Source organism: Notolepis coatsorum, assembly GCF_963971535.1.
Source record: "Notolepis coatsorum genome assembly, chromosome: 16".
In the NCBI taxonomy this organism is placed as follows: Eukaryota; Metazoa; Chordata; class Actinopteri; order Aulopiformes; family Paralepididae; genus Notolepis; species Notolepis coatsorum.
The window spans coordinates 24627172-24652299 of record NC_140180.1 but is presented as its reverse complement, the minus strand read 5'-3'; the positions used below and the strand labels follow the sequence as shown (position 1 = coordinate 24652299).

Here is a 25128-nt window from a genome sequence, read left to right as displayed (position 1 = left end):
AGCACTCTAACCAACCCAAGCATAGGCATAAGGCGTGTGTGTGTGTGTGTGTGTGTGTGTGTGTGTGTGTGTGTGTGTGTGTGTGTGTGTGTGTGTGTGTGTGTGTGTGTGTGTGTGTGTGTGTGTGTGTGTTGTGTGTGTGTGTGTGTGTGTGTTTGTGCGTGCGTGAGTGCATGTGGTTGTGCATGCATACGCGTGTACCTATGTATGTGTGTGTGTGTTTGCGTACGTGCGCATTCGCACGCGCGCGCGCGTGTGTGTGTGTGTGGGGGGAGGGTGGGGGCGGGCGTTTGGGTGGCTGGGGGTGGCGAAGGTGGTAAAAAATTGTGGTGAGACCTGCCAAACACTTTGCCATTGAGTTTGGAGTCCACACACTCCCTTCCTCTCCTAGCTTCCCCCTCGCGTGAATGGGCCTCTTTCAGCCTCCTGCTCCTGCTGACCCCCGGCTTACCCACCGCTCTCCCCCCAGGTTGACCCAAGGTAAACGTCCCACGGCCACCAGCCCCTCCTCAGCCTCCCCTGGCTTCTCAGATCCTACTCCCAGGCAGGCTGTTGTGTCCACCCCCCCCCCCCCCCCCCCCACCCCCTTTAGGGCCGGGGCGCCACTACATGCCAAGTTTAATCCTTTACACAGAGACACCGGCCCTATTACTGTTCGCCCTGCCAGCCACCCGAAAACCCACACCCTTTTCCAAACACACCTGTTCCTGACAGATCAACCTCTCTGGCGTGTTGTTGAGACGCTTTTTAATTGGTCTGTTTGATTAGTCTCAGGACGGCATTTCTTTCTGGGAGCGTTCGGCTCCGCGGTCGGGTTAGCCAGTTTGGGGGGGGGGGGGGGGTGTTATCCCTGCTGTGACGTTGAGGAGGGCTGAGTCAGGAGATCTCGAATCCCACAGCAGAAGTGTGGAGGAAAGCACACAGCTCAGGTGAGAGGCAGAGGTTACAGCAGGCAGACAGTGGTCTATTTTAAAATCTTTTACCTATACTACTCTATTCCCGTAGCGGCGTCAGATCAGTTTCCACCGATTCTACCTCCACAATTCTACATGGTCTACTCTAGGTCTATACCCGCTGTGGGAAGTGACCACCATGAAGGATTACGAGGCAAGCCAGCCCTGGGATGTTCCTTCGTGCACACGTCTACACTTTTCACTTAACCTTTATTTAACTTCTCGGAAACCATTGAGGCTGGACCCTCATCCCTGCCGGGATTACATTAGGCAGAAGGGAAGTGAAAAATAACAAAAATAACGAGGTTGAAAAAGGGAGCCAGAGGAAGTTATACCAGGATTTATTTTCCAGTGCATATACTGGTCATCTATAGGCCCACCTAAGTGTTTGTTCTGCCCACCTAAATCAGAGGATGCAAGGCACAATACATAACATGGGTGGTGGTGGGCCATGTGGAAAGTAGTATGACATGGTATTTTTAAATCACTCTTTTTGCATCTATTGCACAAACATTTCCCCAAATATGACATCTTATCATTCTCTGGAACCCTTTGGAGGGCCAAATATAATGTTGTGGAAGGCTAAATATGCGATGCATTTAGTATATTTTCTTTGCATACTGATACAAGGTCCAATAGTCCCTTTTGTCCATGCAGAAGATCTTCCAAATTAGTCCTAATATAGCCTTATCTTTGCCTGTGAATGTAGTCTGACCTCAGATGACCTTTCAACCCCCCCCCCCCTCAAGGAAGAATAATCTGACATCAAATACACCAAAATCCTAAATAATTTATTTTAAAGAAAGTTTATTTTTTAGAAACAATTAAACACAATGCAATAACAGTAAACAACAGAAAAGAAAAACATTTTAACTGTATTTGCTGTACTTTGTGCAGTTGTGGTGTTTTATACAATGTGGAACGCCCTACCCACAGCCGTAAAAAGATGTGAATCCCTACCCACATTCAAAACCGCTCAAAAGAGCACCTACGGGAGGCTGCAATTCGAAACTGGCCAAACCCCCAGCCCCACCCCCTCCTAATAGACAGTCTCCTCCCCACCGTATATATTCTCTCCCCACCGTATGTATATTTTTTCTCCCACCCACCCACCCCCTCCTAATGTACAGTCTCCTCCCCATCATATGTATATATTTTCTGTTAGGATAACAGTACTGTATATTTGCATATCGTATATGTCACAAATGTAACAGTACTATATACATGTATGTCATATATGTCCCTATGCCATAAATGTCATGATGTCATGTATGTTGTGTATGTCATAAATGTCACTATGAATTGAAAATCTCGTAGTGCTGACCAAGGTGGTGGATGTCTCGGGGTCTTGGCCAAGATTGCAGTGACTGTTCTATGTGCACCACCGAGGCCATGGATCAGCTTCTTACCGTCTTCTAACAGTGATGCCAGTAACTAGTTACTAAGTAAGTAACTAGTTACTCTAATCTGATTAGTTTTTTCAGTAAATAGTCATCTAACTTGTTACTTTTTACAAGCCAGTAATCAGATTACAGTTACTTTTCCAAGTGGCTGTGCGTTACTATTTAGTTACTATCTCATAATGCTGATGATAAGAGAGCCAGGGGTACAGTCAGCTAGACCGGAGATGGGACGTGCGCTCGCGCACACACTCACACAGCCACACACACAGCCACACACATGAGAATAACAAACTATAATACCATGTTTTATGGCCATGTTTATATGGCCTGATGGCTGATGACGTCTCATGATGACCTGTCTGAGCAGCCAATCATGATTTATGACATTATGCACTTTCAATAAAGCATTATTTAAAAAAAGAAATACTGTTGTCATTCTTATGTTGTGGCAGCAGCAGGGGGGACAACGACGACTTTGTAACCTAGTTACTTTCTTTTTACAAGTAATCTGTAGCATCACTGTCTGTCAACGTGGTTTCATTGCTGGGTTAAGTACTTCTATTCTATTCACATAATATGCTTACTTCATATATCTATTCTATTCACATATATGCTTACCACTTGTATCTATTGCTATGTCCGCCCATCACAATCACGCGAGCTGTCTAACGCCTGTCCCGTCTCCCTGTCTCCCTGTGAGTTGCTGTCCCGGAGTGATGACCGGAGTGTTGGAAGTCCCGTGATGAAGACCGGGAGGATGCGACCCTCTCTGCGTGCCCCCCTGTCTCCCTGTCTCCGGCTGTCTCGTAGTGATGACCGGAGTGTTGGATGTCCCGTGATGAAGACCGGGAGGATGCGACCCTCTCTGCGTGCCCCCCTGTCTCCCTGTCTCCGGCTGTCTCGTAGTGATGACCGGAGTGTTGGACGTCCTGTGATGAAGACCGGGAGGATGCGACCCTCTTTGCGCCGCCCCTGTGCCTCAAATAGATCTGCTATCAGCTCTATCTTTAATCTTTCAAAATGTTGAGTTGCTATCGCTATCAGCTCTATCTTTAATTTTACTAAATGTTCAGTTGCTATTGCATGCACTCATCTGTGTTTCACTACACACATAAGTGCATGCTTACCAACTGTTCGCCTGTTTTTACTGCAACACTACTATCACCGACATCTAAGAAGGGAGATCCCCCTTGAATGGCCCTTCTAAGGTTTCTCTCCTCCACATTGCCTGTGGTGCATTTTTTCCTATTGCTAGGTTTTAGTGAGTTTTTCCTTACCTTCGCGTGGGTGTTGTTCTGGGAGTGTTGCATTTATTTTGCATTTATTTTAAAAAAAAATTGACCTTATGGTGTTCTTGTTTTGTTCTTGACTTATTGTGATGTTTCTTCTTGACTTGTTTAAAGAAGACATGTACGGCCCATGGGGACATTAACATGTTGTCGGGCCGCCTTACAAATACATTTGATTTGATTTTTATTTGATTTGAAAATGGGGGACCGACCCTGATGTAAACAAGACAAACGTCTTTCTCTGGTCTGCATCCCCTTAACAATTGTGTGTATTGAGCCGTACTCTATTGTACCCATTCTGTAATCTGTTAAATAAAGTTTTCATTCATTCATTAGTTACATTTGGTAATGCCCTCGTCGCTGGCACAAGAGTTGTAGGCGTCGAACGCAAACTAGTCGCGGTACCACAAATCCCACAATGCACCGCGGCACCAACAGAACTACATCCGCAATAGGTCGTAGTTCAAAGTATTAACCATAGAACTGTGTGAAACCATGTGGCGGCGTCGTCAAGCTTCGTAAAGTGTTTTTAGGCGTGTGTTTTGTTTTATCGGGTTCGTGTTTCGAGTATGTCTATACATGCATCAAAGCAAGACCATTTGACCAATTTGATCTACCGTCACTTGAAGGAAAACGGTTTCCAGAATGCTGCAGATGAGATCCAGAAGCATGCCCCACAGGTCCACAGTCATCTATTTTCTTGTACAGTAGTTAGTTAGTCCTCCAATCGAACAATCGTTTGTTTGTATGCTGCATGCAATTTCTTTATTAGGGTTGTGTACAGTGATCATGAAAGTCAATGTAGTGTGAAAGTTAGTAGTTCATGGCTGTTCTAACAAGCAACACTGTAGTACTTAGCTTCCTGTAGTGTGACTACTGTAAAGTTCCGAATTTTGCAACATTGTTGCAAGATCCCGGTGATTATCAACCAATGATGTTATCATTATCACTGACTTATATAGGTATACAGTATAATATAATATGTATGCATAATCATATAACCCAGCCACCCGTTTATATGCATCATGGTCACACAAGCATATTTTGCAGAAGTTGTGTGTGTTGAATGATGAATGAAAACTTTATTTAACAGATTGCAGAATGGGTACAATACAGTACGGCTCAATATACACACAATTGTTAAGGGGATGCAGACCAGAGAAAGACGTTTGTCTTGTTTACATCAGGGTCCACAATTTTCAATTCATAGTGACATTTATGACATTCTCACAACATACATATATGTTTACATTCCGTTATTAATATTCAGATCTTTATTCTCACGTCATCCATACCTTTACAAGCATAATAAGTTAAATGCTTTCTCTTGGTTCCTCGACCTTGCAGAAGTGACATCAGTAAAATAGAAATAGCATAAAATAGTGTCGTGGAATATATTATCATGTCATTATAGATCTGTGTTGAAATGCATATTCTATCATACATATTCGATAGCCTTGACTAGTTTAATATAGGTCAACTAGCAGAGCTCAAAGACACTAGGGCGACAGTCTGGCTGACGTTCAGTGATAACAACCTCAAGCCTCAAGGGTATAGCCGGACAGATAGACATTTTCAAGTAAATCACATCTTGTTCTTTTCTTCTTTAATCTTGACTCCAGTTTTGTCTCAGGGACGATAAACCTTTAGACTTATCTTCTGTTTTTATTCTCTCTTCTATGTTAACAGAAACGGCGATAGATCTAAATTATAAAACAATATTCACACACCCGGATGTAGTGTAGCAGCAGAAACAACAATAAATATAATAGCTCTCCAAGTTGCAATATAATAACCACAGTACGGGTGTAGTGTGTGCAAAGTGATTTTTGTTGTTGTTATTTGGCCACGGTTGTCATTTAATGTTGTCCTTTTTTGTCACAGGTTTGTCATTTGATTAACAATCGTCCGTTGTTTGCCAACCAAGACGTCTGTGATTGAATTAATTCTGATTAGTTGTATGTGTCTTGAATCTTTTACAGGGGGAAGCGGAAATGTCATTCAATGCCTCATTACTGCAAATCTACGATTCATGGCTGAAGTAAGTGTGGCTCCTCCTTGCCTTTTCTTTTCTCCTCGGAAATCAAAATAACCCTGTTACACTTTGTTGAGAGTAATGAAACTGACAACATGAGTTGTTTCTAGTGTTGACATCTCATTCCTTAGCAAGTCTGCCGGGAACGCCATGCCGGACACAGGAGCGGCCGTCCCCACGCAGTTGAAAAAGAAACGCCCTTCGGGCCGGAAGGCCGGTGCCAAGAGCTCAGGTTCTGAGCAACTAGGAATAACACCTGTTAAAGGTAGGGATGCCTGCCTCTTTACTGACATTTGCCTTTGTCTATCAAGTGAAGTACTTACAAATGTGTACAGAAAGTCACTCTTGACATTAACGTAACTCCAATGAGACAGAACTCGAGTAACTATATAAAAGCATGTTTCGTCATCGTCGGTCTTCACTCAAGCATTCCAGGGGGCCTTTTCGCCTTTTACATGCTTTTTATTCATTCAGTTCTGTATCATTCCCATTGTAGTACGTCTTACATGCTTTTATTCATTGAGGTCTGTGTCATTGTGTATCATTGTAGTACATCTTACATGTTTTTATTCATTCCGTTTTGTATCATTGTCATTGTGTATCATTGTAGTACGTCTTACATGTTTTTATTCATTCAGTTTTGTATCATTGCCATTGTGTATCATTGTAGTACGGAACCCACTTGTCATAATATAATAAGAATGTCATAATATCACCTCAGAGGTGCTCCAGCTATTACTATTGTGCTGAGTTGACCAAAGTGCTGTACAAGGCCTTATAATTAATAATAATAATAACACATTAAAATACGGTGAAGCAGGCATACAAAGATCAGTACATAGAAGTGACATACAGTATACACTATTATACAAGCCGCAGCACAAAACATAGAAGTATGTTTTAAGCCGTGACTTGTAAGAATCGATGGATGGGGCGAGTTCGATGGAAGAGGGAAGGCTATTCCATAGTCTAGGGGCTGTAACTGCGAAAGCACGACGGTCGCCTCTGAGTTTGAGTCTTGAGCGAGACCCAGTCTTCTTGTCTCTCTCTGGAGAAGACGATAAGCTAATTTCCCAAAATGTTGGCGTGTTCCTTTAAGACTCTTGCCTTCAGTTTCCCAGGCACCAAAGCCCTCGAGTAAAACAAACTCCCATCGAGCCAAGGCGGAGCCAGAGGTGCAGAGCGTCCCAGGAGGAACGAAGGCTGGACAAGAAAGCAGCGGCAGCTCCACGGTATCTGACAGTGAAGAGGAGGAGGAAGAAGACCAGGTGAGCTCCATCACTGGATTCAGATAGATTTAGATTCAGATTTAGACAGTGGCTCAGGAGGTAGAGCGGTCGTCTGGTAATTGGAAGGTTCGATTCCTGCTCCTCCCCGGCAACGTGTCGAAGTGTCCCTGAGCAAGATGATCAGGTTGGCACCTTACATGGAAAAAAACGTTAGCCTTGTTAAATGAGACGGTCTGGTCTACAGAGGAGACTGGGGCTGATGCATGCAGATCGGGGAATCCCTCTCGTCACGGCACGCACGTATGCCCATGCATGGACCAAGAGAGGTTCAAAATGTCTGTTACTGTCATCTGAATCAAACGGATAAAGCGATGGTTTTATCCAGATTATTTTATTATAGACACTTCCACTACATTTATTAATCTATTCTAGCTACTAACTGGGGAGACTGATAAATTACAGATAAAGGAATATACAATAGCAGGGCGATCGGTTACGATAGTTGAACGGGGGTTCCCAGTTAAACTGGGCCAGTCCTGTGGCAGCCACTCAATCTCTGAAAACATTGGAGCAAATTTCCAAACAGGCGTTATTTGGACGAACTGACTACATATTCGGAATCTAAATTGGTACATTATAATAGATAATATACTAATGTACTAATATACTAATGTACTAATAATAACATAAACATGTAAATTGAAGTGTGTCTTACTTTTTATTGCTATAGCCTACTCAAGTTTCAAGTTCAAGTTTCTTTAATAGTTGTCATACAGAAGTACAGAATACTTTTATACAAAATGCTTCTTACTGTTACGCTCTACAGAGACTGTGCAAGACAAGATAAGTATGAAATAAAATAACATAGTATAGCATGTAAATTAGAAGTAAAAAAAAAAAATGAGGTCACAGTGTTCAGTATAGACATATGTACAATGTTCGATGCAGAATAGACGTAACTGAGTTACCATATAATATACAATACTATGCAGTGTACTAATATACAATACTATATAGTGCAAGGCAGAAATGGGATGAGGTGCAATTTAGGTACAATTTACAGTAGGTGTACGAGTTGTAGTGCAAATCCTTTATCAATAAATATAAAGTGTGTTTGTGTGATCTAAAGTGTGGAGAGTGGGTGCTGCAGTGTGTTGTTTGTTTAAGTGAGTGTGTGCGTGTGGGTGTGTGTGCTGTGTGCATTTGATGGTTGTTGCATAGTGTTTATTGTTCGTTTAGCAGCCTGATGGCCTGGGGATAGAAGCTTGGTACTTGGTAGTTTGTGTCGGGCCGAACTACTCCATATAATACTATAACAACCATATACTGTACCATGGCCTGCCGTGAGCTATTGCTTACATTTTATTTCAAACCTTTATTTAAACTCGAAAGGCAACTGAGGTTTCCCTCATTTACAGTCATATTGAGTGTACATTAGTGATGAATCTGAGGGCAGAGTGATAGACAGTCCAGGGATTTAAGGGTTGAGGTTGCAGCATGCCTATAAATGACATCACCATAGTCCAAGACTGATGAGAAAACTGCTTTGACAACTCTCTTCCTACTAATCAAAGGAAAGCTGGTTCTGTTTCTGTATAGGAAGCCAATTTCTGTCGCAAATTGAATCTCATCGAGCCACACACCAAGATATTTATAAATGTGCCTGGAATTAATGTCTGGAAGTCTTTTAGAGCAGGATTGCTGTAGCCGTTTCTGCCGAGGTCTTATGACTTCTTCTCCCCCGCTGTGTCCAGAAAACCACCGCAAAACCCACAACTAACCATGTAACAGCTGCAACGGTCAAAGCAAGGTCAGGGGTCGCTCCAGCCACTGCCAATCAGAATCAGGCTGAGAGTTCCGACAGTGAGGATGACAGCTGCTCGGAGAGTGAGGAGTTGAGCCAGAGTCTACTCCCACAGGTACGACGGAGAATAAAGCGTGGATCTAAATTGTTAACTTCACCCAATTTAATAATTCATACATGTTATTCCTACATTTACATTTACATTTAGTCATTTAGCTGACGCTTTTATCCAAAGCGACTTACAAGTTCTGTACGACAAGCCATCAGGAAGAGCACAACTCTATCAGCTGAGTAACAATGTTCATCAAAGTGTTGAGTGCTACAGTGTAGGTTAGTTTATTAGGACAAGTGCATGACAGTATGGTTAGTTAGGGTTAGATTTTTTTTTTTTTTTTTTTTTTTTTTAATTCAGATAATGGTTGAAGAAGTGAGTCTTTAGTCGACGGCGAAAGATTGGACGTGTTTCGGCTGTCCTAACTGGGGTGGGTAGTTCATTCCACCATTGTGGGGCAAGGACTGAGAATAGGCGACTTCTCTTTCCTATGGTCTGAGACGGTCCAAAAATATAATATTAGTGAAAACAAACAACTCTATTCCAAATCCAAAAACTAGAGCACTGAAACTTAAAAAGTGTAAAGTCTGGAACTGCTGCATAGACAATGAATTGGGAGAGAGAATAGGTGACACTGAGAGCACCCTGGAGGATTTTCTTTTCTGTTCCAGAACTGAGAATACTATAGAATAATTCCATTTCATTGGTTGTTTTATTAATTTTAATTGTTTTATTCATTTAACTTTTTGTCTTTATCTCCCGTAGCACTTTGAGATTTTTACAAATGTAAAGTGCGGTACAAATTGAATTTATTATTATTATTATTATTATTATTATTATTATTATTATTATTATTATTATTATTATTATTATTATTATTATTATTATTATTAATTGGGTATGAAAACTGAAACAAACATTCAGTGGGTCCACAAAATCAGCCTCCCATTCATTGTCTGTGGAGTAGCTCCAGACTATACCTGATGACATCACAAGTTTGAATCTTACTTCTCTGGCTTCTGGCTTGGGGAGAGAGTGGCTCACGGTCACAAATATTGATTGAACCTTCCTGGGCCATGGAAATAACATATTTTATTTCTTAATTCAAGTGGTGTTTCTCTTTTAATGCAATGACAAAACAGATCTTACTTGTTGGTTGTGCTGTGCAGTGCCCGTTCAAAACGTGGCCGTTAGGAGTTCAGTGGCTCATTGGGAACTGGCTGATTGCTTCGCCCCCGGAAGTGTTGCTTGCAGCGGCGTGTTCAAAACGTGCCCCTCTGGTACGTGTGCACGTGTGTAACTTTCGGAATGGGCCGGTTGCAGCGCGTATCGTTCTCGAGAACCGCAGTGTTGCTGCTTGTGGCGTTCTCGAGAACCGCAGTGTTGCTGCTTGTGGCGTTCTCGAGAACCGCGGTGTTGCTGCTTGTGGCGTTCTCGAGAACCGCGGTGTTGCTGCTTGCGGCGTTCTCGAGAACCGCAGTGTTGCTGCTTGCGGCGTTCTCGGGAAACGCTGTGTTGCTGCGCATCCATTCGACACTGCACTCCCTCTGCCCCTCAGCTATATACCCCACCAAGTGTGAAGTCAATCAGACGAACAGTTCTCGAGATATGCAAAGGACAGACAGGAGCATTGTGGCTGTTTAAACGTCCTCAAGTTTCAAGTTTCAAGTTTCTTTAATAGTTGTCATACAGAAGTACAGAATACTTTTATACAAAATGCTTCTTACTGTTGCGCTCCAGAGACTGTGCAAGACAAGATAAGTATGAAATAAAATAACATAGCAAAATTAGAAGCAAAAAAAGATGAGGTCACAGTGTTCAGTTTAGACATATGTACAATGTTCGATGCAGAATAGACGTAGTTACCATACAATATACAATACTGTGCAGTGTACTAATATACAATACTATATAGTGCAAGGCAGAAATGGAGAATGGGACGAGGTGCAATTTAGGTACAATTCACAGTAGGTGTACGAGTTGTAGTGCAAATCCCCCATCAATAAATATAAAGTGTAAGTGTGTTTGTGTGATCTAAAGTGTGGAGAGTGGGTGCTGCAGTGTGTTGTTTGTTTGAGTGAGTGTGTGCGTGTGGGTGTGTGTGCTGTGTGCATGTGTGCATTTGATGGTTGCCGCATAGTGATTATTGTTCGTTTAGCAGCCTGATGGCCTGGGGATAGAAGCTTCTTCTGAGTCTTTCTGTGCTCGCCTTAAGACTCCGGTATCGCTTGCCTGACCGCAGCAGTTCAAAGAGGCAGTTGTTCGGGTGGCTCGAGTCCTTAATAATTCTCTTAGCCTTCCCCTTGCACCGCTTGTTGTAAATGTAGTGCAGTGGCCGTTCAAAATGTGGCCGCTCAGAGCGCATGCCCGTTCAGAACTGGCTGATTGCTTGGCCCTCTGAAGTGCTGCTTGCAGTGTGCCCGTTCAGGGCCTGTGCAGAACGTGTGAACCGCAAAGTTTGCCACCACATTGGAAACTGCACTCCCTTGGGTCCTCAGCAATACTTCCACCAAGTGTGAAGTCGGGACATGGTAATGTATATTCTTATAGCGCCACCATCTCGCCAAATGGCACCAGATTCGACACTGCACTCTCCTGGGTACTCTGCAATACTCAAGATATGCGAAGGAAAGCGAGACACGCATGCAGACATGTAGTGATTCATTCCTTTAGAGTTAGATGTTAGTATATCGACTGATAAATTAATAGATGATATAAGCAGATTTGTCAGACTGAAGGAGTGCTTTACATTTCTTGTCACAGACTCCTCAGTAACCAATCATCTCCCAAGTCTCCGGCTAAACAAGCCTCTCCAAAAAAATCCGGAAGTTCCCGGTTCAATTCCTGCTCCTAACAGGCAGCATGTCGAAGTGTCCTTGAGCAAGACACTTAACCCCTAACTGCTCCCGATGAGCAGGTTGGCACCTTACATGGTTGCCTCCGCCGTTGGTGTGAGTGAATGGGTAAAATGTGAGGAACAAAATTGTAAAGCGCTTTGGATAAAAGCGCTATATAAATGCACCATTTACTATCCCAGATAAGTCCTCGGCACCAGCTGGTCGTGACAGCGGTGATACGCTGTCAGAGGGTGAAGATGAAACTATATAGAAATTGTTTACTCTTGTTAAAAATTACAAAAATGTTGTTTGCGGTAAATTATCAAAAAAATGTACTTGGTTATCTATACCCATTAGACAAATCAGTCTCCAGTGAGCCAACCGAAACAAACACCAACTGCCAAGAGGAATGGCACCCCTGCTGTCCCGGTGGTCACTGCCACACCAGCCCAGGCAGAGAAACCAGACGAATATCCATCTTCTGCATCAAAAGCAACCCCAGTAACACCAACCTGTAAGGCAACATCAACAGCCAACAAAACACAGACCACCGCCACTTTAGCCAAGCCAGGCTCGACAACAAGCAGAGCCAAGTCGGCAGCAACAGCAGCAGCATCTAGTAAGGTGTCTAGTGATAGTTCCACTGTTTCCTCGGATAGTGAAGACGAAACCACGTCCCCAACACCGTCGCCAGTAACCACACCAAAAAGTAAAGCGTCATCAAACTCACGCCAGGATGTCACAGAGTCTCCTGTAACCAAGACTCCTATAACATCTAATATGGATTCCAGTGATAGTTCCACCTGTATCAGTGATTCATCAGACAGTGAAGGTGATGCTCCACCTTCTGCACGAAAAGCAACGGCAGGAACGCCAAGTAGTAAATCTACACAAGCCAACAAGACGGCCCCTCCACCCAAAGCAGCCTCTGCCACCAGAGAGGATAAACCAGCACCTGCTCCAGTCCAGACTGGTAAAGAATCCAGTGACGGCAGCAGCTCAGCGTCGGACAGCGAGGAGGAGAATGCAGAGGTTAGTGGAACGGAGCTGTCTCATGTGTGCAGCATAGTCGCTGCTTCACCTTGCATGGTTGCCCCCCGCCGTCAGTGTGTGAATGTGCGAGTGAATGTGAGGCACCTGCCTGTGTCCGCTTCCTGGTAGACGGGGAGTGATTCCATACGCGCTCCATCCAAATGATAGTCTCCACACATTGAGTTCCGTTATCAGATACCGACGTGGTGATCCGATTTATTTAGAAAATGTAGGTTACATGGGAGAGGTGATCAAAGCGATCCTAAAGCGTCCTATAACCGTGGTTCTAATTGATCAAAGTGTTTCCTAAGATAAAACTATTCTAAAGCGTTCCCGAAGCGGTCAGAAAATTATATGCTTTCCCCGTCGGCTACCAACCCACAGCTGATCCCTATCACCCATTTTAATTATCTCCGCCGCGCCGTGGGCCGACCCACCTGACAGGTGCAGGTGATTCGCCCATAGTACAACAGAGTCCACCCAACGGGTGACACAGATAAACATAACATTCCCATAAATCATATCCTTCGATTGGAAATAATAATAACAATAATGATAATAATAATACTAATAATAATAATAATAATAATAATAATAATCTATAACAAAAACACTCATTCGGCCTTTACACCGGCCCCTAATTGTGCCTACACAATTACAAAATATGGTCGGGCGAGTGTTCATTACAGCTGGCAATCCTCCTTTGACTCCAGTAGTAGGCAAAGCTTCGTGATTGGCCTCTGTAGCACATTGGTCTTGGTCTTCACCCTGACACTTCGTACCAGGCCCTTGTTATCCGGAAAGGTTTCCAGGATCCGTCCAAGCGGCCAGGAATTCCTGGGCGCTGTGTCGTCCACTATGACCACCAAGTCACCAGGGGCGAAGTTCTCTTTCTGGGTCTGCTACTTGGTGTAAGGGGTTCTAAATCTTTGGGGTCGTTGGACGTGGTAAGTGGGCGATCGTTCATAATCGTTGCCTATTTATGTTATCAGCTGCGCCGTGGCAGATTCACCTGTCACTTGAATCACCACAATACAACTGAGAACATTCCTCGTCACAAAATAACAAATCTTCAAGTTGATCCACAATCCACTTCACTCCAGAGTTTGCCATGGTGGTGCCTTGGAATGACGATGTGAATCAAACACCACTCATGTTCTTTCCACTTTCTTTCTTTCTTTTGTGATACACCCTGTGATGGGGTATGTACCAGACACAGCCATCTTTCCTTGGTTCTTGAAGAGGTACTTTCTCTGTGGTCTTAGATATTCCATCCTCTTTCCTCTTCGATCTTACAGTCTTCTCTCTGCTCTTAGATCTTCCTGTTTTCTTTTGCAGGCTCATGGCTCGTTGTGTTGCCACCTGTCTGTACTCTGCATGGTACCCTTCATCCTTCCTCTTCTTTTGCAGGTGCATGGCTCGTGTTGCCACCTGTCTGTTGTTGGGGGTCATCACATCTCCTTTTCGAAAGGAGAGTGGCAAGTTATACTGACCATCTTTTAAGTTTATCGAACTGTTGGTGATGGCTTTGGGTCTTCTTGTCACATCCACCGCGTTGACGTTCAGTGGACCATAGACCGCCCATCCCAAGAGTGACCTTACAGCATATGGTCCGTCATCCTGGCTGTTCACTATCTGCCGAGGCTCCATGGCTCTCGGAGTATTGACTCCAATCAGAAGCTCCACATCTGAGTCAATGTAAGTGATGTGAACATCCTTCAGGTAGGGCAATTTTTTCAGTTCACCTTCACTGGCACGATGGGTAAAGCACAGACCTTACCGGCCCCATTATCTTCACCAAGCCTCACCAGAGCACTACCCACAGTCTTCTTGGTCAGGGGTGGTGTCCTCTCCTGTTGAGGTGATTTCCATTCCATTGACCCGACTGTTCCTTTTTGCTCGTCCGGTCCTTCTTGGTCGTTTGTTTCTATATGTAGCAGAGTCGGGTGTTCTTTCTGGCAATGCTGACACCTCATCCGCTGGCTACAGTGCCTACTGAGATGTCCCTTGGTGAGACAACCGAAACAAAGTCCTTTCACCTTTAAGAACTCTATTTTGTTCAGATGTTTCTGAGCTCTTATCCTCCTGCAGGCTTCAAGTGAGTGATCGCCTGCACAGTACAAGCAAGGAGTTCTAAAAGCTACAGAGCCATCTGCCTTGTATCCTACATTACCGACGGTTGACGGTATGTTTGCGACTGGTGTCACTGTCGTGACGAAGCTGCTTCTCTCTTTAACCGGTGCAGCCGCTGTTCCTGCTCTTGTTTGCCATACAGAGGCTGCAGTCTTGAGGTACCTTGGGGCAGCTCCGTCAGGACTGTAATCCTGAATATTGCCCCACAATGGGTCGGAGGCGATCTTGGCTTGTTTCTCCAGGTAAGCCACAAGATCCTTGAATTTGGCTCTTTGCCCAGTGCGCTCCTGGATGTCGTAGGCTGTTGACCTCCACCTTTCTCTGATCCTAAAGGGTATCTTGGATAAGATCAGTCGTAGGTTAGATGGATTGTCCAGCTCATCCATATAGTGAAGCTCCTGCATTGCATTGCATTGCATTACTGCATCCTCTCAGGTAGAGGGCGTAGGCGCGCAAAGCTTGACTATCCTCCGGTTTGATGCTGGACCAGTCCAAGGCCTTCTTTATATAAGCATTTGTTATTCTTATTTCATCACCGAAATTCTCTTTAAGTAGTCTTTTGGCTTCCGCATATCCATCCTGTGGATGCATGTGTAGGCAGCTCCTCACAAGATCTTTAGGTTGCCCTGTGGTGTATTGTTCCAAAAAGTAGAGTCTATCTTGCTCGCTGGTGGTTCTGTTTTCTATGCCGTACTCGAAGGCTCGCATGAATGACCTAAAGTTCATAGGATCTCCGTCAAACATGGGAATCTCCCTGGTTGGGAGTAGCGCCAGATTCTGCTGTGTGACAAGTATGTCTGTAATGTCATTCTGTCTTGCCATGACATTTAATAGAACCTGGTCTGTTTGGGTTTGACCCTGTTGTCCTGCTGTAGCTCCAGATGGTTGTAGCTGAAGCTGCACAGGTGGCTGATGCTGATATGGTGCATGTGATTGTTGCCAAGGTTGTGGCTGAGGTAGCACATATGGTGGTGGTCGATACTGTACAGGTGGTAGTGGCTGTATATATAGCTGTTTGGGTCTCACTGCTTGTGGAGGCCTCTGTTGTTGTTGTTGTTGCTGCTGAGGCTGCCGCTGTGGTTGTTGTTGTTGTTGTTGTTGCTGTTGTGGTTGCTGTTGTTGCTGCTGTTGTTGTTGTTGCTGTTGTTGTTGCCGTTGTTGTTGTTGTTGTTGCTGCTGTTGTGGTTGCTGTTGCTGCTGTTGTTGTTGCTGTTGTTGCTGTTGTTGTTGTTGTTGCTGTTGTTGCTGTTTGTTTGTTTGTTTCAGCTCAATTTCCGCGCCCGTCAAATCCATCTTATCCGTTTCAATATCTGACATCTTGTTTATATTTATCCACCAACTCTTAAGACAGCTTTATAATTATTTTATATTCCACAGCGCCGCGTGCGCGTGCCACGTACGTAGTAGTCTCTATTTCATTCATAAATTCTACTTACGCACGTTCCATTTGCTGTCCTCGGGAGGGAGGGTCCTCCACTCGCTGTGATTGGCGTTGATCAATCCTTCCCTGTCCTCGGGAGGGAGGTCATTCACTGTGTGTGGCTGTGGTTGATCGATTCCTTCCTGCTGATCACAGCGATCTCCAAACACAACCAGTCTCCTGGCTCCTCTCTCAACAATGCTGGATCCTTGTCAGTCCTCTTGCGAGTCCTCTTCGTCAGTTGTCACTTATTGACGCGCGCCTCTGCCTTGGGTCGCTATCAATAATCTGCGTGAGTCCTCTTTCACTTTATTGAAGCTCGCCTGGCTTCAATAAAAGCAATTTTCTGACTGAATGTAGCGGCACCTGCCTGTGTCCGCTTCCTGGTAGACGGGGAGTGATTCCATACGCGCTCCATCCAAATGATAGTCTCCACACATTGAGTTCCGTTATCAGATACCGACGTGGTGATCCGATTTATTTAGAAAATGTAGGTTACATGGGAGAGGTGATCAAAGCGATCCTAAAGCGTCCTATAACCGTGGTTCTAATTGATCAAAGTGTTTCCTAAGATAAAACTATTCTAAAGCGTTCCCGAAGCGGTCAGGAAATGATATGCTTTCCCCGTCGGCTACCAACCCACAGCTGATCCCTATCACCCATTTTAATGATCTCCGCCGCGCCGTGGGCCGACCCACCTGACAGGTGCAGGTGATTCGCCCATAGTACAACAGAGTCCACCCAACGGGTGACACAGATAAACATAACATTCCCATAAATCATATCCTTCGATTGGAAATAATAATAACAATAATGATAATAATAATACTAATAATAATAATAATAATCTATAACAAAAACACTCATTCGGCCTTTACACAAGTTGTAAAGCGCTTTGGATAAAAGCGCTATATAACGGTCGCCGTCGGTTGTGTGATAGTAAACGGTTAACATTCTGTCGTGTGTTGTCGCAGTGAAAGGGTTAACCGTTTTGGTAGTGCGGCAGTGAAAGGGTTAAAAGAAGACGCCAACGCGATTAGCTTATCGTCTTCTCCAGAGAGAGACAAGAAGATGGATACCAGTTTCCTCTCTGTGCAGTTCAGTAGAAAGCTATCTGGCTGCATGTTAGCCTAGCTTAGAATGGAAGTGGACATGGCCGGTTAGCCTTCGGGAGAGGTGTTAGTTGGACAATGCCTAGGCTAACCGGTCATGTCCGCTTCCATTCATTGTGCTAAGCTAGGCTAACATGCAGCCAGATAGCAAAATGTTGGCGTGTTCCTTTAAGGATAGGTGGTGTTGTTGGTGTCACTTTGTCTGGGATAGGTGGTTTTAGACGCTTGGGGTAGTAGTTCTTTTTTATAATTTCTTTTATGCTGCTTTAGCGACGGTCACAGCCGGAGGTGACTTTATACTGTTAACCGTAAATTAATGGAGATATTAATGAAAGAACTAAGAAGAAGAATAAAGAAATAGTAACAACAATTCAGGTTTTTAGTGGAGAAGCGTGAGGGACTTCGACACTTAGAATCGGGAACCTTCCGATTACCAGACGACCACTCCGCCTCCTGAGCCACTGTCACCTCCATTGAGCCACTGTCACCCCCATTGAGCCACTGTCGCCACATCCTTCTGACCTCTGACCTCTGTACTTTTTGATTTAGGCAGCAGCGCCAGCACCGAAAGAAACACTGGTTCCGCCAACTATTAAACCGACATCACTAGTCAAAACGAAACCCAGAAAGAAGGCTTCAGCCAAGGTAGGCCCAGGGTCTGTGCGTTTGGCAAGAAGCGCACCTAAGACCAAGCTAGGTGGCAGCGCCATGGTTCGAGAAGACAGGTAGGGTCATCGGGTGTGATCGGACGTCAGCTTCCCCCTGCTGTGTAAACCATAGATAAATATAACTAGATGGTGCAAGACGGAGTCTCCAGCATAGTTCACCGGCGGCCATCTTGCCACAGGCAGCACGCCCACTCATGTGCATGTACTATTGAAATAACCATAGCTTGCTCAATTTTCAACCGATTTACAAACGGTTTGGTTGATTACAAACGTTATTAACGTGACTATGATTCCTATGATGCTTGGACATGTTGGAATTATTTTCATATGAAAGTCCATTATAAGCATGCAGTATGATAACTACATCTCTGACGTTTATAACAAACCAAACCGTTTGAAAATCAGTTGAACATTTTGCAATCTATGGTTATTTCAATAGTACATGCACCTGACCATAGACATTCATGTTATGAGTGGGCGTGCTGCCTGTGGCAAGATGGCCACCATGTGGCAACGTCGGTCTCCATTGGCCAGCAGCACGGGTGAGTCATCTAGCCTTTATACATGTCTATGGTGTAAACACTGCATTTTGAAATGAGGCTGACCACATCCTCGATGACCCTGCTCACCCTCGGCCACCACAGGTTCCAACTGAGCAAGGAAAGATTCTCCAAAAGGACAATAAAAACAAAACAAGTCCTTTGTCCCCAAAGTGATACATGAGAGGGGACAGTATTCAACATGGGATCTGATGGGCTATTGACCAGGACTATGTGCAGTAGAATTCCTTCTTTGACTTGATACTTGTATGGTCCAATAGATTGATTTTGATGCTGATGCAGAGATAGTTTCTCAGCGATCATGTAGTCCACTGCATATTGGAAGTATTTTTTATATTATTGTGTGTGTGTGAGCGTATGCTAAATCCGGTTTGCTTGAAATGCTGTGTGTGTGTTAAATACATTTAATCTTATATTTGTACTGTGTTTTATGATTGTTGTGTGTGTACTTCCTGCAACTTGACCACCCAAATTCTCCTACCTGGGATAATAGTTTCACCTTGACCTTGACTCCAGAACTATAGAATATGCAGTTAAACTATGTAAATAATATATTCCGGTTTACAGACAGTCATTTGAAAAGTGTTATTACAATAATTTATAACCATTATTTAATGATGATTAATATGATTTTTCAGTTGTACCTGTAATCTGATTCGTGTTTAGTAACAGAATACAGTTTACCATGTTCTTGTAATCTGATTGCTGCAAACAGAACAAATGTAATGGGTACAAATGTAATTAGTAACCAAATGTAATGGGTTACCAAATGTACTCCTAATGGTTGATGTGAGATGGTTGTTGTCTCTAATGGGGTATAAAATGTTCTACTTCATCTTCATCTGATACTCGATCAACAGAAGGCAGCTGTGACCCCAGAGGATAATGCCCTTCCTGCAGCACCTGCGACTCAGACTAAGGCTACCCCAGATGTAACAGCGGCCCCTGGTGGTACGTAGCTCACGGTGCAGGCTAGTGGTATGTCGTCGACTGCAGCTTTCACATTTTCAGTTTGAACTGATCTTCTTTTTTAGTCGCCCCAGTCACACCAAAACAGAAGAAGGTGACAGCAAAAGACAAACCCATGAAGAAGAAAGCACAGAAGCAGAAAGAAAAGGTGAAATATGTCTGTAATGTGGCACACATCCAGGTGTTGTCTGTAATGTGGCATCCAGGTGTTGTCTGTAATGTGGCATCCAGGTGTTGTCTGTAATGTAGCATCCAGGTGTTGTCTGTAATGTGGCATCCAGGTGTTGTCTGTAATGTGGCATCCAGGTGTTGTCTGTAATGTGGCATCCAGGTGTTGTCTGTAATGTGGCATCCAGGTATATCTTTTATATAAGTTTGATGACATGCATCCTCAAAGACTGCTGAAATATAGGTAAATGACCAGTTAATTTATTTTCCTTTTATAAATTTTTTTTTAAGTCTCATAAAAGGAAGCAACCTTCAGATACTCCTGTCAAGGCCAAGAAAAAGAAGACCCCGGTACCTGCTGCTGTGGCGAGTGACGACGACCTAGACTCTGACAGCAGCCTGGATGTTGAGAAATGGAAGAAACTGGCCTGGGAACTGACAGGTAAGAGAGTGACTGAGCGAGTTTGTGTGTACGAGAAAGAGACGGAAGAGAATGTCTCGGTCGAGGATGAATGAGGGATGAGAGAGGGTTTGGAATGTGCTAGAAGAAAGGGAATACATTTTAAGGTCGGAGAGTGGAAAAGAGAGTGAGTGAATGTTTTGGGCGGGGTAGGTAGAGGACAAGGACTGGAAAGGACAGAGGACAAGGAGGCTGTGTCCTTACTCCTTTACACCGGTAGGGTGGTTTTTAGAAGCATCACGACAGCCGGCCGAGAGGACAAACGACACCTGTGAACAGCCTCATCATCACAGAAAGATGGAGCGAGTTCATTACAAATAGAGCTGTGTGGTTACCAGTCTGGCACTTGACAGTCCAGTGTGTTTTTTGTGTGTTTTTCCACGGTCTCTAAGCATGCATTGTTCTGTCCACAGTCACGCCCATGAAGCCTCCAGTCAGGAAACCCAGGGCCAGTAGGGCTAAGAAGACCGTCCCAGATGATATACCGTCGCAGACCGCCGACCCCGGGCCTGACCTTACCGCCGCCGCTGTGGTAGATGAACCGACTCCTTCCGCTCCCCCCACGCTAAAGGGGAAAAGTGAAAAGGTCGCTTCCCTCGGAGAAACCCCAGATGAGAGCTTATCAGAACCCAAGAGGGAAAAAAAGAGGAAGGAAAGTGATGAAAAGAAGGCGGCGGTGGCGGCGGAGGAGCAAGGACAAAGCGAGATGATCGAACAAAAGACGGAGGCAGATAAGGAGGTGAAGAAGAACAAGGAGAAGAAGAGGAAAACCGCAGAGCAGGAACCTGTGAAGGAGACGGATGGAACACAGGTGGTCGAAGAAGAGAACGAACCCACGGGGGGGAAGAAAACGAGGAAGAAGAAGAAGGGGCAGGAACGGGCCAAGGAGAAAACGTCTGACCAAGTAATGGAGGAAGAAGAACCAGAGAAGAAGAAGAAGAAGAAAAAGAAGGGGGAAGAACGGGCCAAGGAGAACACGGAAGACCAAGTAATGGTGGAAGAGGAACCAGAGAAGAAGGAGGAGGAGGAACGGGCCATGGAGAACACGTCAGACCAAGTAATGGAGGAAGAGGAACCAGAGAAGAAGAAGAAGAAGAAAAAGAAGGGGGAGGAACAGGCCAAGGAGAACACTTCAGACCAAGTAACGGAGGAAGAGGAACCAGAGAAGAAGAAGAAAAAGAAGGGGGAGGAACAGGCCAAGGAGAACACTTCAGACCAAGTAACGGAGGAAGAGGAACCAGAGAAGAAGAAGAAAAAGAAGGGGGAGGAACAGGCCAAGAACAACACGTCAGACCAAGTAATGGAGGAAGAGGAACCAGAGAAGAAAAAGAAGAAGAAGAAGAAGAAGAAGTTGTCTGTTGACAACGATCCACTGCCCCTGTACACCACCCCTGAGACACCAGGTCCTCCATCAGAGAAGAAGAACAACAACAAGGAGAAAGAGATTTCTGTGGACGACGATCTACTGCCCCTGTACACCACCCCTGAGACACCAGGTCCTCCATCAGAGAAGAAGAAGAACAACAACAAGGAGAAAGAGATTTCTGTGGAGGACGATCTACTACCCCTGTACACCACCCCTGAGACACCAGGTCCTCCATCAGAGAAGAACAACAGGGAGAAAGAGATTTCTGTGGACGACGATCTACTGCCCCCGTACACCACCCCTGAGACACCAGGTCCTCCATCAGAGAAGAAGAAGAAGAACAACAGGGAGAAAGAGATTTCTGTGGACGACGATCCACTGCCCCCGTCCACCGCCCCTGAGACACCAGGTCCTCCATCAGAGAAGAAGAAGAAGAAGAAGAAGAATAAGGAGAAAGAGATTTCTGTGTACGACGATCCACTGCCCTCATCCACCGCCCCTGAGACACCGGGTCCTCCATCAGAGAAGAAGAAAAGTGAGAGACTAACCAATTTCACAATGTAGTAGTGTTGTGTTTTCAAACTGGGTGGTATTGATTGTTGGTATTTTTGAGTAGTTATGTGTCTCAAACTTGAGAGAGTTCATGCACTAAACCTGTTCAGATGAGGACCAGTGCGATTCAGACTCGGACCATAGTCTATTTTGCCACTCTTATCAGTAGTTGATTCTATCAATAGTGATTCTACCTATACCCAGTTCATGAACACTTTTACATTTGCTGTTCTAGGCTTGCTGTATCTGGCAGGACATTCCCAGGACAATCATCCGGCACACAGGAAGTGACATGTTTTACATCACCAGCAGCAACAGGAAGTGACACGTTTTACGTCACCAGCAGCAACAGCAGTTTATTTGGAATGCATAGAAGACTAACTCAGTAGTTAGCATGCATTTTCAAGATGAAAAGTACATCAAAACAAAACAAAATGCCATGTAAAAAAAAGTACATACACCTACATATGGATAAATATGCACATATGTCTGTGTATGTAATATATTATATATACATACACACACATATGCACATATTTATCCATCCACACTGTACACATGGGTCTTCAACCCATATACTGTAAGTGGGGAGAGAAAGGAAAACTAAATCAAATTTGATAAATAATCTAATTTAATCACACAGTTGTATTGGTAATATTTGAGTTGCCACCAGTTCTCAAAATAATAATATTGTGTCCTTTTTTCATCATATCCCTAAACAATTAATTTAAATCATTGTGCATTAATATGAAAATGGCCATAGGGTATTAATTACTGATACATTCACCTCACCGTTTCAAAGAGAAGGGACATTGGAATTGACATGTTATAAAAGTTGTATATTGAGAGATGGGTTCCCAAATTCGCTCAAATTTGGCCTCTGATCCCCGTATCGTAGTATGTTGAATTGCTTCGAAGTGACATGAAGTAAGAGTTCATCTTACAATCCAACGTGAGTGGGGCCCGGCGGGTATCTGCTCCTCCAGTTGATTTAGACGGAAACAGAGTTAAAAAAGGGACCTGGACAGACCCATCCCCCCTGGGGCCCCGGTGCAGGTTGACCTGGGTTGACCCGTGACCAGCGGGCGATTGTATAATTTCACTTTAATTATTATTATTATTATTTTTTTTTTTAGAAAAAAGTAAATCGAAACTGACTGAAGACTCCACAGACTTAACGCAGAACCCCTGCCCTCCAGCCTCCACAGACGGCGCCCTGAAAAAGGTAGGAAGATCGTCATCCCCCATTACCACTTTACACATTTGAAGCAATTGCAAACATATATATATATATATATATATATATATATATATATATATATATATATAATTATTATTATATATACATGTAATGCTGAACGATTTCGAATACATCGTTTTTTTTGTTTGTTGTTGTTTTGTAATTCTCTACAGAAAAAGAAATCATCCAAGAGCAAGGAGTTATGAGGACAAAAGAGAGGAGAAGGCACTCCTCGCCACCGGATAATTGACCTGTCTCAAGCCCCGCCCTCTTTTCTTGATCCTCCAAGGGTAGAGACGGTTGGTTGGAGGATCAAGAAAAAGGGGGTGGGGTTTGAGATGGGTCAAGGATTAAGGGAACACTATTCTGTCCATCATGTGGTATTTTAACTACTTGCAGCCATACTGTCTACATTGGAGAAGGGAAAACATGGAAGCCTGCTAAGAGAAAATTACATTTGTATTTTGATCAAATGTTTCCACTTTTCCATTTTTAATTTGTTTGTCAGGAGCTTTACATGGTTACTGTAGGCCCAGATATGTTACGTTTTCTCATATGCCTTGGCATACTGTGTCCTCTGCCACAGCTATCTACTGTGTGTGTGTGTGTGTGTGTGTGTGTGTGTGTGTGTGTGTGTGTGTGTGTGTGTGTGTGTTGTGTGTGTCTGCCTTTTAAAAGTATGCCTTTTAAAAGTATTGAAATCCATCAATCAGTTTGATGAAGGGGTGATTTGTCAACCACATAAAGTTTCAGTCACGTTTTTTCTTTTATATCTCATACAGTAAACCTGAATCATACCATAGTTTTACCTTCAGAAAACAAACCTAATACATCTCCTAATCTGAGTGGGTGGAGCCTGGAGGGGATATTCTCATGTATGTCAACTGCGAAAAGCATGTTTTTGACTAAATCTTTAAAATATGTTATAACATTTTTCAGATGTGTATTGTACATTGTGTTTTTGTGGAAATTAAATCCTATTTTTATTAGATCCACTGTGTGCATGTATGTCAAAAAAGATGGTGAATGAACTGCGAAAAGCATGTTTTTGACTAAATCTTTAAAATATGTTATACTATTTTTCAGATGTCTATTGTACATTGTGTTTTTATGGAAATTAAATCCTATTTTTATTAGATCCACCGTGTGGATCTAGAGTAGACGACAGAGTACAGCAACTTGCAATGGGCCTGGTCTACAAGATACACTATACGACTAATAAGGTACCCATGTACATGTCAAAATACTTCCCAAAGGTCAGTGAATACCACAACCACTACACCAGAGGAAGCTCAACAAATCATGTTAAACCCAGATTCGGCTCAAACAAGGGACTAAATACGTTTAGCAATTATGCCACATCAATGTGGAACGCCCTACCCAAAGCTGTAAAGGAATGTGAATCCCTACCCACATTCAAAACCGCTCTTAAAGAGCACCTACGGGAGGCTGCAATTCGAAACTGGCCACCGTAAATGCCCAAAACCCCCACCACCTACTAATAGACAGTCTCCTCCCCGCCGTATGTATATCTCTCTCCCACCCACCCACCCCCTCCTAATGTACAGTCCCCTCCCCATCATATGTATATACTCTGTCAGGATCTAGGGGTAACAGTACTGTATATTTGAATACCGTTTATGTCACAAATGTATCAGTACTAAATACCTATATGTCCCTATGCCATAAATGTCATGTATGTTGTGTATGTCATAAATGTCTATATGAATTGAAAATGGGGAACCCTGATGGAAACAAGACAAACGTCTTTCTCAGGTCTGCATCCCCTTAACAATTGTGTGTATTGAGCCGTACTGTATTGTACCCATTCTGCAATATTTTAAAT

General features: G+C 43.8%; 1 protein-coding gene across 7 annotated transcripts; it reads left to right on the top strand.

Annotated features, from left to right (window-relative positions):
* The first annotated feature begins 4129 nt into the window (after positions 1-4129).
* Positions 4130-25052, top strand: LOC311243283 (uncharacterized protein). 7 transcript variants are annotated; one of them, XM_084332447.1, is made up of 14 exons: positions 4130-4325; positions 5628-5686; positions 5791-5945; positions 6794-6948; positions 8664-8828; positions 11960-12634; positions 17849-17944; positions 19388-19478; positions 19562-19644; positions 19956-20106; positions 20538-21527; positions 21621-22025; positions 23179-23267; positions 23456-25052. In XM_084332447.1, exons 1-14 carry the CDS (start codon positions 4215-4217, stop codon positions 23486-23488), a joined length of 3258 nt encoding a protein of 1085 aa, XP_084188573.1. In that variant the 5' UTR covers positions 4130-4214; the 3' UTR covers positions 23489-25052. The 7 variants fall into 7 exon arrangements, with proteins under 7 accessions (XP_084188573.1, XP_084188571.1, XP_084188570.1 ...); XM_084332445.1 differs by having other exon boundaries at positions 5812-5945; positions 20538-22025; XM_084332444.1 differs by having other exon boundaries at positions 20538-22025.
* The last annotated feature ends 76 nt before the right edge of the window (positions 25053-25128 follow it).

What these genes read in the sequence shown, in the direction of transcription:
- LOC311243283 (XM_084332444.1), top strand. Translation starts at nt 4,215, where the DNA reads ATGTCTATACATGCATCAAAGCAAGACCATTTGACCAATTTGATCTAC. An exon ending in ACTGGCCTGGGAACTGACAG is followed by an intron (nt 20,107 to 20,537) that starts GTAAGAGAGTGA and finishes TTCTGTCCACAG; the next exon opens with TCACGCCCATGAAGCCTCCA. An exon ending in CAGACGGCGCCCTGAAAAAG is followed by an intron (nt 23,268 to 23,455) that starts GTAGGAAGATCG and finishes AATTCTCTACAG; the next exon opens with AAAAAGAAATCATCCAAGAG.